Raw genomic sequence first — 18,877 nt, 5'->3', positions numbered from 1 at the left:
TGCACGTGCCGGGCCTTATCACCGTCGTCAAGTCGGCGAATAGACACGTGCCTTCATCCGATCGTAGTTTTCGACGACATTTTTAATCGTTAATTTCTATTATATGGGCAGTTCTGCTCTTTTTTTTTTTAATTTTCGGCATTTTTTTTCGGAAATCCTCTCTTAATGAACATTTATTATTATTATAGTTGCGTTGAAACGAAACCATGGCTTTACTGTTATACACTGGGTGCTTTTGGTAAGTCGCGTATTATTATTATTACCTAAATGCAATATTATATTTAAAAAAACACATTTTGTATATTTTCTGTTTTGACATCGCGGCTACATGATTTTGAAAATTGTTTATTGTCAATAACAAAACTTTTTTTTTTATTTACGTATAAATTATAAAATACGAGGTTACGATAAAAACTGCATATTATAACCTATATTAGAGAGTTAGGTATAGTGATAAGTTGTAATATATTCTTGAAGGTTTTCAATTGCTTAAAGTGTTATAATGTGTTATAATAATAAAAACAAATACCATTTTTTCCGTTTTCTGTCTATCTATCTAGTTTCTACTAATTCATTAGTTTTATCGTAGTGAGCGTACCTGTATGTGTAACCGTCATACTTAATTTTTAATCTATCCTAGTATCTGAATTTACATTATAATACTAGTATAATATTTTTTATTATAATGGAGTAGCTTTAACCTTTCAAGGATTAAATTACAATTTTTTTTTGTACAATACTATATAGAAAAAATTAGCAAATTTTTCGTGATGTAAAATCTTTCATTTAAATGGAATTAATGATATATAGTGATCTATATATTCATATATTCTTACTCGACTTTTAATATTTTATTATTATTTTTACCCTCCTAAAGATTCTTTTAAGTTTTCATATTTTTTTATTAGGTAGGTAATGAATATATTAATGATACGACTAGTAAGATTACGTATTAGATAAGCGTTTTATTTTTTCATTCATTATATTACCTAATATTAGGTGCCTACTAAATATAGGTACAAATATATTTTGACTGTCAATATCACTTTCTTAGATTGGAGATTTTAATTTTAAACTATATTCTATAATTATTATAAACAAAAAATTTAGAACTAATAAAAAAATTTGTGTTCTACTAGATTAATTAAGATACGACCTATGAACAAAATCATTTTATGTTTAAGGTTCAGATGATTTTTTAGCTATATTATTATTAATTTAATAATATTTCCATTTATATTTTAATTTAGATCTTTAAATTTGAGTTGTAACGTTTAATAAATGTAGCATTGTATCGTTAATATCTGATGACATTATTATATTTTAATTGATTTACTAGTCATTTTCAATAGATAAACACCCATTTATTATAATAATTTGTTTATGAATTAATTATATAAAAACCAAACTATTCGAGCATTTCTGTTACTTATGGTAAATTTTGTTATTTATCATTTTTGCTTTTGAGTAATTTGTATTTTTAATGCTGATATTATCACCACTCATCAGTGTATTTATCATATAGTTGAATATTTTTATGCTCACCATCATTAGTCGTATATTAACATTATAATTTGTTATGAATAATTTTGTGTTACTTACAATATTTAATTTTCATCAGTGTCTATTGATTAAAATAATGTCTAAGTATACCTACTCTATTTTTGGTTCCCGTTTAAACGTTTAGAACAGACATTAATAATAACCGTAGTAATCTCATCGAAGAATTTTTTTTCTGAACGGTGTGGAGTTATTAAATTGTCGTAGAATAACGGGAAATAAATCTATTCGCGTGTTTCTGGTGAATTATTATTAACATAATTACAATGATTAAACTTTGCAAATTTGGTCGAAATAGCTCGCTAATAATTATTATTATAATACTGGTCATGAAAATAACCGAATTAAAACTAACATAAAGAATAACGGTTATTTTAAAATAATAATAATTTTTTTTTAAAACTTATTGATATATATCGGTCAAAATCTATTAAAAACAAAATTAGTAAAAATCGAATAAACTAATTTAAAATAGCTGTTTATTTACCACTCAAAGGGTTGTATTATTGTCATCAATGTTTGTATCTTTATACACGATATTAACATTTGTTGGCGCTGCGCCATAGTTAAATGTTCAAACTATATCGTCAGATATAGTTATAGTTAATGCAGTGAATTCGACTGAAACATGCCGTGAAAGTATATATACCTAGCGCAATTTCACGGTCAACTGGAATTCGGTAAAAAAATTGAACAATATCGTTTTAATCGATGTCCCTTGTCCTGTATGTTAATTATAATAAAACAAAATAAAACGGTTATTTATGTAACGGTGATGTAAATAGTGACCCAAATGCTTCGCGTCATATGTACATAGTACATACTATGAAGGTATACATACACTCATACACTCGCGAGGCATAAATATATGTACACAATAAGTCTGCTTAGCACCCAAACGGATTTCCGCAAAACACGCCCAGCGGTTTATGCTGGTGGAAATTAAATTCGAATTTATTGCACACCCATTTTCATTATTTAAATAAACAGAACGTTAGTGTATTGTTGGGTTCTTTGTCTTATTGTGTAATAATAAGAAACAATATGTAAAAAACATACCCTCGCGAACACTTATTATTTATTTTACTGTAAGTATATATAGTTATGTAGGTATATATAGTGTTGTAATGAGAAAAAGGAATAAATCCCTGCTGAAATGTGCCCTTTTAAGTATATTCGAGGAGATACTCGTACCAATTTCCATCGTTCAGTGTTACCTACCGGAAGCCATTTTATTTTAATTTTATATATTCGACAACTGTATCTAATGTTATATAGTATAATATATTATAATACGCACGTATAGTAAATGATCCTACTTGAGCATATATTATAATTAATGATTTGTCAGAGGGAACGCGGATTAGTATAGGGTTAGATCTTTTTTTGTTTGTTCGATGAAAACCCGAGTACAGATTTTGTCCAATTGAATATAACATTTGACATTTCTATTGTTCAGAACAGAATAAATTTGTATATGATCATTTTTGTACGCAGGGATTGATGTAGGGATCATAGGATAGAGAAAGGTTCTTTCAGAATTTATTAACTTGAAAACAAAATCACATTTCCATTTTCTTTTGTATATTTATAGTAAACTAATAGCACTACTCGTATTTTGAATTTTCTATAATTTGTATGTTTGCGTTTAACGAAAATGACAAGCGTTTGAGATTTATACATCATATATAGTAATATTATAGTTTATAAAGCAGAAAATCACAATCAACGAAACAAAATACTCGAAAAATAAATTTCTGTGAGAATAAAATATTTATTTAATATATTTTCCTTTTACTAGTCATTTTGTAGTGCATTCCAATGTCCATATTACACTTGTAACGAGATTTAATCATGTCTGACGGCTAACGAAGGAACATTTCGGTCTGTTCTCTATTGTATTGTAGAAAACATTGTTGGACAGTAATATAAATATACAGTATAGACACACCAATACCATCAGAGTTATATGTTGGTTCATATATTATAATAGAATTATTATTTTAACAAGGGAAAACTACGCATCATTGCAAAAAAGCTTTATACCGAAGAGGGAATGAACGTTAAGAATAATCGTAAGACTACGCTTGTCACTGTTAGTTTAAGTCCACGTGCATGTTCTTTAATGTATTCTTTAATGTCAAAACAATAATTAGCTAACCCGTAGATATGCCCGTACATATACTATTATAGTGTTGTACAATAATAATGTTGAGGTTAAATCGTAAATTATTATTTTGCAAATGTTTGTGTTCAAAAAACGATTAGATACGGTATTCCAGAGACCTGGTATATAGGTGTCATAATATCGTGATAATTTATTAAGTTTTTTTTTTATTTATTAAGTTAAATGTGATTCCAAATGCCTATACGTATAGTCTATATATAACCTATTCATCACATCGATTCAAGGTTAGTCTATTTAATTCATATTTAAAATATTCTTTCTTAAAGAATTAGTGAATACGATGATTTAAAGTTAGAATGAAATATGGGAAAATGATAAATGAAAATAATACGAACATGTTAGCAATATCAGCTAGATATATACTTGTGTTATCTTCTGTATAGTGCATATTTGTTTTGTTTGTTCGAAATAAAATAATTTGCAATTACAAGTTTTAAAGTATACAATCGATTCTTATTATTATGAAGAATTTATTCAACTAGGTATAACATTTTTTTTTTTTGAGTATTTTTCTGGATTTAATTTAATATCCGTCAGACAACGTAAATTATAAAATAATATATCTTATGTTGTTATACTCATCTAAATATCTAATTCATCAAACCTAGTTCATGCATATTATAAATTTTTATTATAATAATTTTTATTTCACGTAAACAAATTGTATGTTATAATACAATTACTTAATTTTTACAATAATGTATAGAAATAATAATAAAGGACCCATGCAGAAGTGATATTTTCGTAAACAAAAAAAATTTGATATAAGTTCAATGGGAAATTGTTTGTTTAAATAAAACACTTGTGTTCACAGTTTGATCTCATACCATTTTTTCCGTCATTAGGTATGATATAATAATAATAGCCAATTACCTATTTAACTCGATGTAAACATGGCAGGAAAAGTGTTTGTTGACATGTTTCTGACCCATAGTCGTAAACGAAATTTAATTTTTTCTAACCACAAGTATAATGGATATATTTTTACTGTTTATACTTTATATACCACAGTTTTCAAAATTTTATAATGTTGAACTAGAGGATCCATCTGTTTTTTTAATTGCAGTAAATTGTTGTGTTAATCAAACAAAACTACCCGTAGATACACTAGTAATACATTCATAATGAATTTAATTTTATCATACATTATTATTATTTTTTTATATATGCGTATAACTTGTAATATCAATTTAATTTTAAGCATAAATATTTAAAATCCATCAACAATAAGTGATAAGCTTATATGTTATAAAATAATTAATAAAACTTTTCACTGCACTTCTAATTGCTCAATTTTAAAAACTCCTTTCTGAATTTCTGATCAAAGATCACTTTATTTCTAATAAAATAATATTACAGACATGTGTTTTACTTGCAATCTTAAATCAATATCTTAATTATATGGAATTTATGATTATACTGTATTATAGGTATGTCAAAATACATGTGTTTTAAGACTTTATGTTGTAATAATTGCTTATTGTTGATGTGCGAAGTATAATATCGATGTTGTGTAATATTGGCACTCGTCACGTTTTCATTGATGTTTCCATGTAGATCTATACGGGATATAGAAAACAAGTATTATATAATTACTATACACATTGCCTCTTAAAATCTAAAATAGTGTAGTACTAGAGAATATATTTAATACGTTTGTATCAAGTTACGACATTTAAAATTTTTAGTTTTCAAGAACTTCTTTAAATATTTACATTTGCCCGTAAGGATTTTAGTGAAAATTATTTTACAGGTCTTAAAAAAATGTAAAGGACGTAGACAGAATTTATAGTTTTATAATATATGTATACAACCACATTCAATTGATAACATCAAGTTTACTTTATTTTTTAAACCATATAATAATAAGCATTTAGCTTTAGTGTTTTACATTATAGACTATAATACCTATTATAGATACTTATAGGGTTTTCTTGTTTGAATCAATATTATTTTAAAATAAAATACTTAAAAAAGAAGCAATTATCCATACCAAATAATTAAATTTAAGAGATTAATATTATATTATTAGTAAGTACTAATTAATAATTACAGTACGATGATTATAAATAAACAACGAAATAAAAAGTTTCCCTTTTAAACTAAAGCATTGATAATTATAATTTTTTGAATGAAAATTAGGTATAATAGTATTATAAACATTTAAGATACTATTTTGTGAAATTAAATTAAAACTTAAGGATTTTTTTATAAGTATGTAAAATAATTTTTATTTTTGACAACTAGGTATATGATTAGGTAGTTATGTCTAATGATAGACATAAAACTGAAAATAAAAAAAATTGATTCCTGGTTCCATAAACGATCATTAAAGCATTAAATATTTAATGAATCAAAAGTAGACCTTTAATAATGGCCCCTTAAACATGATTTTGTGCTCTGTGATTGGTGCATTACATTTTAGTGCACCATTAAAAAATCAATTTTTTATGCAAATCAGCATAAAAGTACAGTGGCACCTCGATGAATCGAAAATTTTCGATAACTCGAAGTAATGCCTTGGCCCCAACAGATTCGAGTTATAGAGGTTTCATTGTGCATAATTTTTTTTTTGCTATAAGATTAAGAATATGTTTTATTTAATGGAAAAGGATGATTTATATGATTATTAAAATGTGAAATAAAACGAATGAGAAAAATATTTATCAAATACTTATCAATTATCATATTACCATCTCATTTTTTTACTGTAAATTTGCATCCCAACTTCTCTAATACATCATTTAAGATTTCGTTTCTTAGCCGTATAGATTATATGTAATATTATAAAATAATATATCAAGATACTAATAACTAATAAGAGTGTTCGCACAGTTGTTTTCAATATAATAATATGTCAGTATAAGTTATTCTGAGTAAATAGTCGACCATATAAAAATAATAAGTATACAGAGATTAGTGTCACTCACTATCTATATTTACATAATATTCAAAACTTAATTCAAGATAACTTTCAAAGGGTTCTTGAGACAAGGGCTTACGACAAAATTCTAATTTTAGACAGAATAAATATGTAATGCACACAATAAAATATATTATGTATATAGTTTATAATATAGTCTATTCTATACTCGATACCCATATTCGTCTATATACATATTGAGTAATTTGGTGGCATTCGCTTACGCTAACGTGTGTTGTATAAACCGGATATTGTTAACCGTTTAATGTGTATCGTAAGTGTTGTTTCAACTTAGTACTTACAGAATGAAAAAATGATAGATTTACAGTATATAAAGTTTTGTTAAACTCAGTATTGAACATTGGTTATAAGAGGACGTGATATTCGCATGTATTTGTCTCCATCATAGAAGTGCGTAATATAGCAAAAACTCTTCAGTGCGAGATCGAACCACTCAGTCTGTAATCTTAGTAGAAACATAAAAAATTAACACAATATAGAAGATAATATTTTCAGTGTCGTAGCGTTTTTATTTGTTTGATATCATTACTAAGTAAAAAGTTATAATACTTTTAAAAATTTGATATTTTTAAATTTTCCAAACTTCGAAAACTTTTGATATATTGGTGTTATCAAAAAAAAAATAAAAACGCTGCGACACAGTTAAAATTCTCTTTTTTTCATGGTGAAAATTTGGTTTCTTAGTTATAACTGCAGTAGACTTCTTGGTGTTTTCCTCGCGAAACAGTTTTTGCCATGTTAAGTACTTATAAGACGGAGACGACACATGCAGCTATGCGGGCATTAAGCCCTTTTAATCTATTTAACTATAGGCTCGTACTTTTTATTAAGATTGGATTATTATTATTGACTACTTATTGTTGGTAACAAATAAAAAATATATATTATTATTAAATTTCAGTAGGTATAGGTACAATGTGTTTATATATTAATACGAATACACTATATGCAGTTATGTAATACTACATAGATACTTTAGAAGTAAGTGTAATAGTAATGTATAGTTAACTATTTCAAATATTACTTTACAGGGAAATTAAGTCAAATATAATGTAGATATTTTATACAGGTTGTAAGACACTTATTATTTATCATCACGACTTTGATTAACAGTAATATTATATATATATATATATATTATAGATATCTGTATATGAATATGCATATAATATGATGATCCTATATATTACTCGAAATTCCAATCGTAATATAGCGGCTGACACTGTGTTGTTATTTGATCTGATATATATTATGGTCAGGCAAATTGCAGTCCAAACGCCACTTATCGACCTCGGATAATGATATGGTTCACACGGGATAGATGGGTGTACCAAATTTAATACGTCTAATTTTTTTTACCTCCTATAGTAGTGTATAATAAAACAATATGTAATACATAGGTATACTGATTTCTGTAAACATAAGCTAAAGATTATAGGTATATGTCTCGTGCGTTTGTTATAATAATATTTGTAATTTTAATGCAACAAGTTATTATTTAAACTATATAACATCGCTTATTACTTTTAACACGGATCATGTATACGTTATTGTAATTATTATTTATAACACATACATATATAGGTGAAGTATGAGAAGTTATGTTCGTTTTTAAAAGAAATATATAAATGTATATATATTACATTTATAGGTAGTTCTATATAACTTGAGTGTATACGTTATACTTTTAAATATACTCTGGTCTATACATAGATACACAAACAGTTCTTAATTTGCATAAATTACCACTATATATTGTATATGCCTCAAAACTATAGTGAAAGATTATTGTTCTCTTTTTACCGATAAGTGCTCGTGTATTATAATATAATACATATTTAACTAACTTCGTTTAAAATATGAAATGCATTAATAATGCATTTTTGTAACATTAACATTCAATATTAAACTGTAGCCGATACAAAATTGTGATACATAAGGAGACTTATTTTTTTATACTGCAGTCTAAAGACCACTAGTTTAAACTAAAATTTTAAATTAAATTATGAACGTATACGATTTCAACTATTTTAATGTTTTTTAAAGTTAAAAAATACTTTGTTGTGCTGTTCAATAGTATTGTTCTTAAACTGGTCCGTGGAGCCCTTAGTACAGCTCCAACAGTATTCTAGGGACTCCACGGACGTAGAATATCATTTTTTAATACGATTCTGTTACTTAATATTAATTTATTATATAATTACTCTATTACATTATACGGTAAAAATTGTAAATGATATTAAAAAAATCTATCATTTTACCTTAAACCAATAGGGAATTATTAGTAAATCTATGATTACAATTTATAAGTTATCTATAGTGTTATGAGTTTTCTAGCTTTGAAATAATGTTATTGCGCCTATAAATAAAATAATATAATTTAAATCTGAATGTTACTAATGTCTTGGATAATAAATATTGTTCGGGTTTTGACTAGGTATATGCAATGTTTGACAGGACTAGTTTGTTAATAACTGGACAAGTAGCAGTTGAAAATATAACTAAAAGATAGGTACGTGCAACCTGGGGAAATATAGTATGTGGGCGTCGGTATAAAACGGACGCCTTCATATCTTTTTTTCTCGAAATGCCAGTGGCCAAAATAAAATATAAATCGTACAAATCAAAAATGTTTACTTCGCGTGTGAATCGACAATTGTAATATTTTCGGCATATAGTGTCGGAAACAGTGGGCGTTTTGACGATCTTTATATATTCTCCACTTCCACTTTTTATTTTCACATACCCGTGATATTACATTTATCATTTATGTTACATTCATAATATATATATATATATATATATATATATATATATATAATATATCTTGATGAGATGCATTCACGTATTGTGATAGTGTGTCAAAACAAATTATATAATTTATTATAATTTCGTGTAAAAATAGTAAATGTTGTAGACAAATTGAAGTGCCAACAGTAAGTTTTCAATGTCTTAAACTCACGCATGTCTCGGACACTAATATACAAATATGCGTATACGTGAAATAAGCACTGCGGCTTATGAATTTCATTGTCGATTAAGCATATCTTGAGAAGTTTTTTTTTATCAAGAATTACAAAACGTAAAGAGCACGCATATTTTATTTCAACGAAATAATTCAATTTTTTTTTAAATTATTGGTTTTGGAATTATAATAATTTCTGCTTCGACTATTGAGACCACTAATAATACACTATTATTATAATGTATATACTATATAGGTACATGTTTAAATATTTTTTAAAGAAAACATATTTATTTATGTTTTGTGTAAAATATTGAGTAGGGAATTAATATTGTTTTTTTTTTTTTACATTAGTTATATATGATGACGATAGTACCCTATAACTACATATTAGCTTGTAATATATATTAATATATTTTTTTAGTTATTTTAAAATGAATTGCTTTTGTTATTTCCTTTTATTAATTGTTACATTATTCTTTTTCAGGTTATTATTAATATCGTTAATCTTGACTCAAGCTCATAATCCAGGATTTACTCGTTCTAAAAGACATCCAAACCAGTCAGGATTAATCGCCGTAAGTAATTATACTAAACATTCGCTTAAAACATTTTAGATTTATGTAAAACGAGAAAAAGTATTAGTAGGTTACATAAAAACAGATGAATTACATTTATTGATTTATGTATTAATGATATTTTAGTTCCTAGAAGCCTTTGCCCTTTACAATTTAAGATCTTATTTAACTCATTTGATTTTACTTATAAAAAATCTGATGTGGTTCAAATTCTACTATTTATTTAAATGTTATAAAAAAACTGTACATATTGTTATTACAGTTGTAGATCATACTTACATCATATGTATGTGTTTGTTCATATTATTTAAGTTTATTTTATATTATAACAGTAATGTATGATATTAAAAAAGTACTTATGATAGAAGATTGAAAATTATCATCCCAAATAATAATTATTATTTAATCTTTTTATGAATTATACCTATACGTATATTAGGTAGGTATCGTCGATAAAAATATGCGTTGTATGTTATGGTTTTACAGTTTTATGATATTACTGAACGTTAATACCTATGTGTTCAATGTACACACCACACATATGCGTGATTTACTACATAAAACAATCAAATTGGGGGGTGGCGTTTTAGAATGTTGTGATATTTTATTTGAGCTTACATGTTTATGATTTTCTACTGCTAGTATCATACTATGTTTTCATCAATAATAAATCTAGTAAATAACTATAAAAATAATTAACCACCTAACCGGGTGTGTAATGTTGATTGAGAAAAGAAATACTTATGCAATATTTACTTACGAGAGAGACACAACACGAGCCAATGGATTGTCAGACCAGTGATAACTTCTTCTTGGAATTAAAACTGCTCATTAGAAAGTCATTGCACTATTGAAGTATCTTTCGCCCGCTTAAGATAAATAAGCAATTGAAGTAAATAATGCACTAAAATTTTAGACGACGCCATAACGACGAACGACCTTGAATATTCTAGAAAGCTTTATACTTCTATTCATAAAAAAATTTTCAGTAAGGTATTTTTTACCTATTCAAGGGACACACGCATATTATTAAATATGTCTTAATACTGCTATTTTAATAAATTCGTTTGACACATTATTTATTGTCAATATTTAAAATTTAAATAGTTATTACTAGACATTATCTATATATTTATATAAAAATGTCAATGATAATAATAGTAATCTATTTATAGAAATAATATTCTAATTTAATTTTCTTATAATATAAAATATTCATAAGTTATGAATCACAACTATAATATACAATAATTGGCAACAATTAAAAAGAAAAAAATCAAAAAATGTATAAATACTATACAAACGTATTTAAATGTATAATTAATTTGAAGATCTCTTTAAAAACGACTGTTTATTAAAATTATAGTGTCGTTAGAAATAAAAGTGTCATGTGGAGCCGATCGTGAAATTCGTCATTTATTTTGTTGAACTGTTGTCACAAATAAATATTTATTTCCATGAAACGAAGAAACCCAATGGATATTTCGAAACATCACACTCCCATAGGCGGAGATTAGAGTTTGCTCAGACTGTTACTTATGTAGACTTTAACTGAAACGCGTGTATGTATATCGTCAACTTAGAATCGTATTTTTTTTTGTTCTTTTATTTGTGGTTGATGTGAATTCATATTTCATTCAAATGTTTTCTTATTTGGCCACAGCCGTGTGGTAGGTATACCGAAACCGTTGAAAAATTTCAGTGAAATACAGATTAATTACCCATCATAATAATTAATAAATAATTTTGCTGATCGCAATGGACATTCATCGTATATATTATATTATAGGCAATATAATTGTATAGTCATACACGTTTACCTATAGGTGCCTGCTAGTCAAACAGCTTTTTAAACATGATTATGTTTGAACGAGCAAATTCGTAAACAATCGGTCTTCATTTTCAGTAGCCTACAATAACCCCGTCAAAGATATTATAATATTATGTAAGTATAATATTATTATGAGCTCTGTAGCGTCGGCGGCATAGCGTGTATTATGCAAATGAATACCACTGCGGCTACTTGTTTTTTTTTTTGTATAATGTATAATATATATATATATATATTAGTGTTCTGGTTCGTATTCGATTCAATTTGTCACGGATTTTTCGCATTTTATTAGTTTCATAAACGATTAATGTCCAAACAGTAGTGTAATCACGACGGACACGCGAACTGCAGCTACGATTAAGTGTCACGAACCATCCGTGCGTTTTCGCTTCGTACGCACTCGATCGCAAAGTAATAAATTATGACGGACGATGGGAATATATTAATAATTAATGTTGTGGGTATAATATTTTATCATGATTATTATCATTATAATATTTTCACGCGCAAGTCATTACGACATGTTTCGGAAACAAGACGAAAAACGTACCTATCTATAAAAATATAATAATTTAATACGATTGGAAATAAAACGTGTGCACACCGCACGCACCACACGATATTTGTTTACGTTTCTTATTTGAGTCATCCAGATGATTTATGCTCCGGCAGAAAGCTAATTTAACCGTCGCGGTCGTCGTCAGCTCGGTTAGCGGCGGCGGCGCGGGGGTCGGTTACTACAGGACCGTGATGGTTACAGGTTTCGCGCTGCGGGCGTATGTTTTATTTTTTATTTTTTAATAATTTCTTCATTACCGTCAGTTATTAAGATCCTTGCACGTGGGTTGCTGCTCGTTGTTGTCATAACGATTCTGTCTTGATAGCGCGCTTCGGATAAGTCCAATCGTTATAATGACGTTTTAATGCGGAGAAACTGCTGCGGCGACGGCGGCATCCACGGAGGTCGGAGATATCATTCGGACAACCGTAGTTCAGCGCGGGCCTGCTCTCTCGCGGTCCACATCGGAAGACGGAAACGTCTAGCAAAAAGAAGTCTGCACCGCTGGCGATCGTCCGTTTCTTAAAATTGTTTTGAACATATTTTTAATTCGTTGTAATAAAGGCGATCATGGTTTTATTCATTGATGCTTGAAAAAATTCAATTTATGATTCTCCTCTTTAGAATGATTTCGAATACGAATAATAATGGTAATTATATGGCATTTTGACGATTTGATAACATCATATACATATACACAATACACGCAGGCATATATAGATATATATTACATATTTTGATACATCGTAGTAATATTGTTATAAAATATAAATACGTATAAACCACCTGTTGCTAATATTGTAGATTCTTCCTACTCTTATACTAATATAATTACGTATGATTTTTACGTCTATATACTATACAGTATAATATAAACTAGCTATTAGGGGTTTTTTTTTAGAATATATATGCATAATTTTGCATATTTGCAGTATATACATAGAGAAATATATACTTGAAATGATTGCAAACTATCTCGAAGTTTTAAATTTTCCCACATCTTTTTACACTAGTATACCTATATAATTTAGTTGATTACCTTTCAGATCACAAATCTAAAAGTTTTATAATTGTATTTAATTCAACTCAGCAATACCTTATATTTTAAATCCCTGTGAGTACTCACTCTGTGTACTTCATTTCTTGGGTAGAATGAGTATTTAAGCATATGTTTCATATAGGCAATAGTGTAATAAATAAATCTACCGCCTAACATATTTACGAGTTGCGTGCTTATATAGCTTGTGTACCTATATATAGTGATGAATAAAAAATTAATTATTGATTCAAATCTTATTTTCTCACCACTCCGATAAAACTATTTACTATAAATCAAATAGGTATCTAAAAATACATCTATGTGAATATATTTTTAGTTTTGTTTGATTTAAAAGTTAAAGGCGAGTTTATTTGTTCGCTCGTTTGTACTAAACCGAGCTATTTATACGAGTTTAATCTTAAGTTTTACGGTATATAGCCGGTATAGGTATTCTTGGCCAAACGGAATTCGGTTTATTATAGAGTACCTAATACAGTTCAAATGATCTGACTCGGTGAGATGGTCGTGTATCGAGAGCGTATTACTCAGTTATTTGGGCGGAATAATTTCGTATTAAAAGGTTGGACCGGATCCAATGTTGTTTTTTGTCCCTATTATATTTTGTCAATCCAGTGAGCCATGACTGGTAGTTTGTCAATGTTGACAGGTCCGCTTATGATTCCATTTATAACAGAGCATTTTTTCTTTTTAATTTATCAAATTTCACTTCACCGGCGACACATCTATTTTCGATACAATTAAAAAAAAACATACGTTGCTTACACACGTAGGGCGAGTCATAGTGTGGTTATTGACGTTTTTATAATGTATGCAAATTTAATTATTTGATTTTTGGACCAGTCTAAAATTTGGAAAAAAAACGATGTTAACATTTACATATTATATATACTTATTAATTCGTCTATTCTTCAAATACGTCCATTCTGTTGAAAACAACATGTTAAAAAAATACATTATTTTTTTGATAAGTGTTAAATTTTTAAACGCGTAATCCGATTTAACTTTGATAGTTGCATTTTTATGGCACTTATTGGCAGTATAAAATTGTTATCTACATAGGTATATGTATCATATTATGCAAAAAATTATTTCAATTTTACCAACCATCAATTCTTTATAAAAACAAAACTGTTATCTGTTTATTGTATCTATACGAATTAACTATTTTATTTTAACTATACAATTTAAGAGGTACAATAGGTACATATTATATTTATATTCGTGTGTATTTTATATTTTTTTATTTAAATAAATAAGCCTCGTCGTCTAGTCAATGGCCATTGGCATACGAGGAGTTTAAGGTTAACAATTTTTGTATATTCTATTATAGGTATATACCTATAAATTCATTGTATTTGTCACATAAAATAAATTTATGTTCTGCATACTTTCCCATATAGTTTTGTTGCTTTCAATTGATAAAAAAAAATACATAGGTATATATATTATACATTTAAAAAAAAAATTACAAATTATAAATCGTTTAAAATAAAAATATATCTGAGAAGAGACCATGGATAGTGTTATTAATTTATTATCTTTAAGTTTGATAAAAGGTAAATAAATTTATATCAACATTTAAAAGAACAAAACTTTATTGTAAAAATGGAACGTAAATTGAGTAATGATAGTTTCTATTATTGATTATACGTAAATATTATACTAATAGTAGACTATTAATAATCAATGCTATTATGTACCTTATATGTATTCGAAATGTAAGAAAACATAGCGAACTGCTTATGCGTGTGCGTGGCGTCCTCTAAAATTAATTTTTCTTAAATTATATTTTTCTTTGAGAATACTAGTCTTTTTTAGTATACAGATTACTGACATTAAAAATTGTTCAAAGCGAACACTGGTCGTTATGCAAATGTACCTATACTCAATTTTATAATTATTAGTTATAGGAAATCTTTTAAAAATAGCATTTAAGATTTCCTCTCTAAACAAATTACAATCGCACTTAATTCGCGTATAGATGATGGCGCCAAGAACTCGGCAATAGGTAGGTTCCTGGGTACATATTGAAATCTATCAAACCGGAGTTTAATATCGTAATATTTATAGTCATACGTAGTCGCACACCTACTACCATGAGGTTTTTGTCACCGATTTCATTGTTTTTATTCGATCATTGTGCGTTTGTGCCCATTGTTCTCCAATTTTGGTACTCGATAAAAAGCATCATCCCGATTGTGTTTTATACGTTTTCAATATTTCATTCATCATATCATTTGCGAGATCCATGTACAGGAAGTGTTCAGAATGCTAATAGTATATATCATGTAAGATACTAAGATGTCGCGCCGTTGATCGTTGACCCGTAACCAAATCCGCCTAATATAATGACATCATATAAACTCGCATATAATAATACATATATTATATATCTATACGACATGTGCTACACTCTTATTAATTTGCCTTTTCGGTCTCTCGACCCGTCCAAACTGCAGTTGTTCGTTTGACGCATGTACCCATCATGACCTGGTGTTTGCTCGAGTTACTTTTGCATATTATTATCTTATATCATCGCGTGTATTCTTTCTGCATGGTTTGAACGACCCCTTGACAAGACATATATGTACGAAAAGAAAAATCACATATGTATATTATAATGTTTGCATAACATTATGATATTGTATAATGTGCACTATCATACTACATATTATATTATGATTATTATGAGTGTACCTGTGTTATATTATTATTATATTTGCTGTACGTCTGGACGACTGGACGTGCACGCACGAGCGCCGCAGCCGCTTGGTGGAGTAGTTGCAGGCAGGCGCCCATCGGCGACGAGGTACGTTGTTTGTTAGGGGACAGATCGGTGGACCGTGAGCTGTCGTGTCCGTGCGCATTAATAAACATAAACGCCCACACCCGATGTTCACATTGTTTATACATACATATATGTACAAGCGCGTATAATATACGCTATTTAATATATATATATATATATATATATATATATATATATATATATGTCCTCGTGTGTTCAGAGGATTTGTACGTGTAATACCTATTCGGTTGATTGGAACTAATCAATATATTGTCTTGTTGTACGTGCATATTATTATTATTATAATTATGTTAAAAAGTTTTAATATCGATGAAGAAAAAAAAAATTAAAAGTCTTATTTATATTTTATATTTATTGAAATAAAACCACCCATCTGAATGTAAATATAGTAAATTTATCGTTTACGCACTTGCCGCACGCGCTCGATCAATACTTTAATTGGTTTTTGAATGATTTCAATTAGGCAGAGACGTAAAACGATGACTAAATTATACAACACAATGACGTATAGGTATAGATAACAAAACATTAACGAGAAAAGAGGTGTTGATATTTGTTTTCCCTTTTGTATTTAAATCGTGTACTGCAGTACTATAAATCTTATAGAATAACGTCGTGTACACTACTCGGTTTTAAGAGTGTGTATAATATTTTCTTTTATAAATACAAAAAAAAAAAAAAAAAACAGTATCTATTTAGATATTTTGTTTATACTAACTAACGAATATTTGAAAAAAAATATTATGTATAAGTGAGTATTTACTATTTATAATATATAACATTACGATTTAGAAATTCTCATATTTTACAAGCATATATCTTAGACTTATAATAAATAAAATAATTTTTTTTTTTTTAATTAGATATTAGTTATTTAATTTTGTAAAAATATTCATTTTTAACTTAAAGATTATTTAAATTTATTTATTATACATTTATTTAATTGGTTTAATAAATAACCTAATGCAGTAATAGTTTATAAATATAAATAAAATATTATTATTATATATTTTTTTTAATAAGTAATTTTATATTAAAATATAAAATTGTAAATTATTATGAATCTAATGTTAAACAATAGTATATGACCATAAATTAATGTTACAAAATTATATAATTAAATTTATCATATTGTAATAAGTTCCGTTGTTTTTAGATTTGTGAGCCAGAAATATTTTCTGAAATTTAGTACTTTTAAATTATTTTCTAACCATATTAACTAATAGGTACTATAACTTAACTAATATTAGAAATTTGTTCATATTTTATTTTTTAATTAAAATATAAGAAATTATAGCAATGCTGTTAGCGAGTTATTTTATCGAGGCAAGTTTCAAACTTATTATAGCCATTAGTTAAAACACTTTACTTGTTAACCATTTGAACGTAATCCATATGTAAATAAATATATCTTAAATCTTTTCCGATTGAAAACTGTCGTCAACGATTACTTTAAATAACATTTAAAAAATATTTTATATTAATAATTTTTAAATTCAACTAATTAAAAATGATGTATGTTTTATAGATTTTTGGTGATGATAATGTCACTGGTTTTAATTTGAATTCTACATGGAAAATAAATGATATGAAAGACTGGGGAGAATGGTCTCCGTGGTCACCGTGGACCCCTTGTTCTACATCATGTGGTCTAGGAGTTACCAAACAAACGAGGCAATGCATTCGAAAATCAACTGATGTACAAAGGTATTGTCATAGAAATTACATAATACAATATCTAATTTTATAGTAATAGTTGTTTCAATTAAATTTATTACATATAATTAGGGCCCGAATTTCAAAGCAAAGTGCATCATTTTTTGGTTAATCATAGAAAATGTTTTTTAAGTAGATAATTCGTTTCATGTAACGAGTGTTTCAAAGCTAAAAATTTTATTTTGCATTTCTTGCATATTTTATAATTTTTTATTTTAAGAGCATTTTTAGCATTATTTTGTCATTTTTATGGTTTTTAATGCATATTTGTTCAATAGTCTTTAATAATTTAGCGTATTTATTAATATATATTTGAGTATCTTTGTTTAGAATGGATAATATTGCCCCAAAACATATGAGTGTTAACATCATATAGTAGTATCAAGTCAATTTTTCCAACTTTTTTTTTAATAAAATAATAAATAATAAATATATGTTAATAATAAATTCTAAATTAAAATACAAAATTGTATAAAAAAATATAAATGGAATTTTAGATTCTGAGCGGAGCGATGAATGTATTGATTTTACCATGATGTGTGTGTGTTTTTTTTGTGTGTGTGTCTGTCATCACGTTTTGGGGCAGTAAAAGTGCTTCGATTTTTGACTTCAGTACCTCGTTCGATCAGAAAGTGAATCTAGTTGGTACTTTGTCAAAAGTAAAAAA

At 27.2% G+C, this 18,877-nt stretch overlaps 1 protein-coding gene across 2 annotated transcripts in view; it reads left to right on the top strand.

Annotated features, from left to right (window-relative positions):
• LOC107171647 (thrombospondin type-1 domain-containing protein 4-like) overlaps positions 1 to 18,877 on the top strand; it is a 66,952-nt gene continuing 48,075 nt past the window's right edge. The window contains exons 1-3 of one of the 2 annotated variants that reach the window (XM_089220480.1): positions 1 to 238; positions 10,145 to 10,235; positions 18,023 to 18,201. In XM_089220480.1, coding sequence (XP_089076606.1) covers positions 207 to 238; positions 10,145 to 10,235; positions 18,023 to 18,201 — 302 coding nt within the window. In that variant the 5' untranslated portion in view covers positions 1 to 206. Of the gene's footprint in view, positions 239 to 10,144; positions 10,236 to 17,226; positions 17,246 to 18,022; positions 18,202 to 18,877 lie in introns of those variants that run through there. The other variant, XM_089220481.1, reaches the window with a different exon arrangement.

This window comes from Diuraphis noxia, unplaced genomic scaffold (genome assembly GCF_037042655.1).
Source record: "Diuraphis noxia isolate RWA-SAM2 unplaced genomic scaffold, SU_Dnox_SAM2 contig0002, whole genome shotgun sequence".
Lineage (NCBI taxonomy): Eukaryota > Metazoa > Arthropoda > Insecta > Hemiptera > Aphididae > Diuraphis > Diuraphis noxia.
Note: the sequence above shows the minus strand (reverse complement) of the source record. Positions and strands in the feature narration are given on the sequence as shown.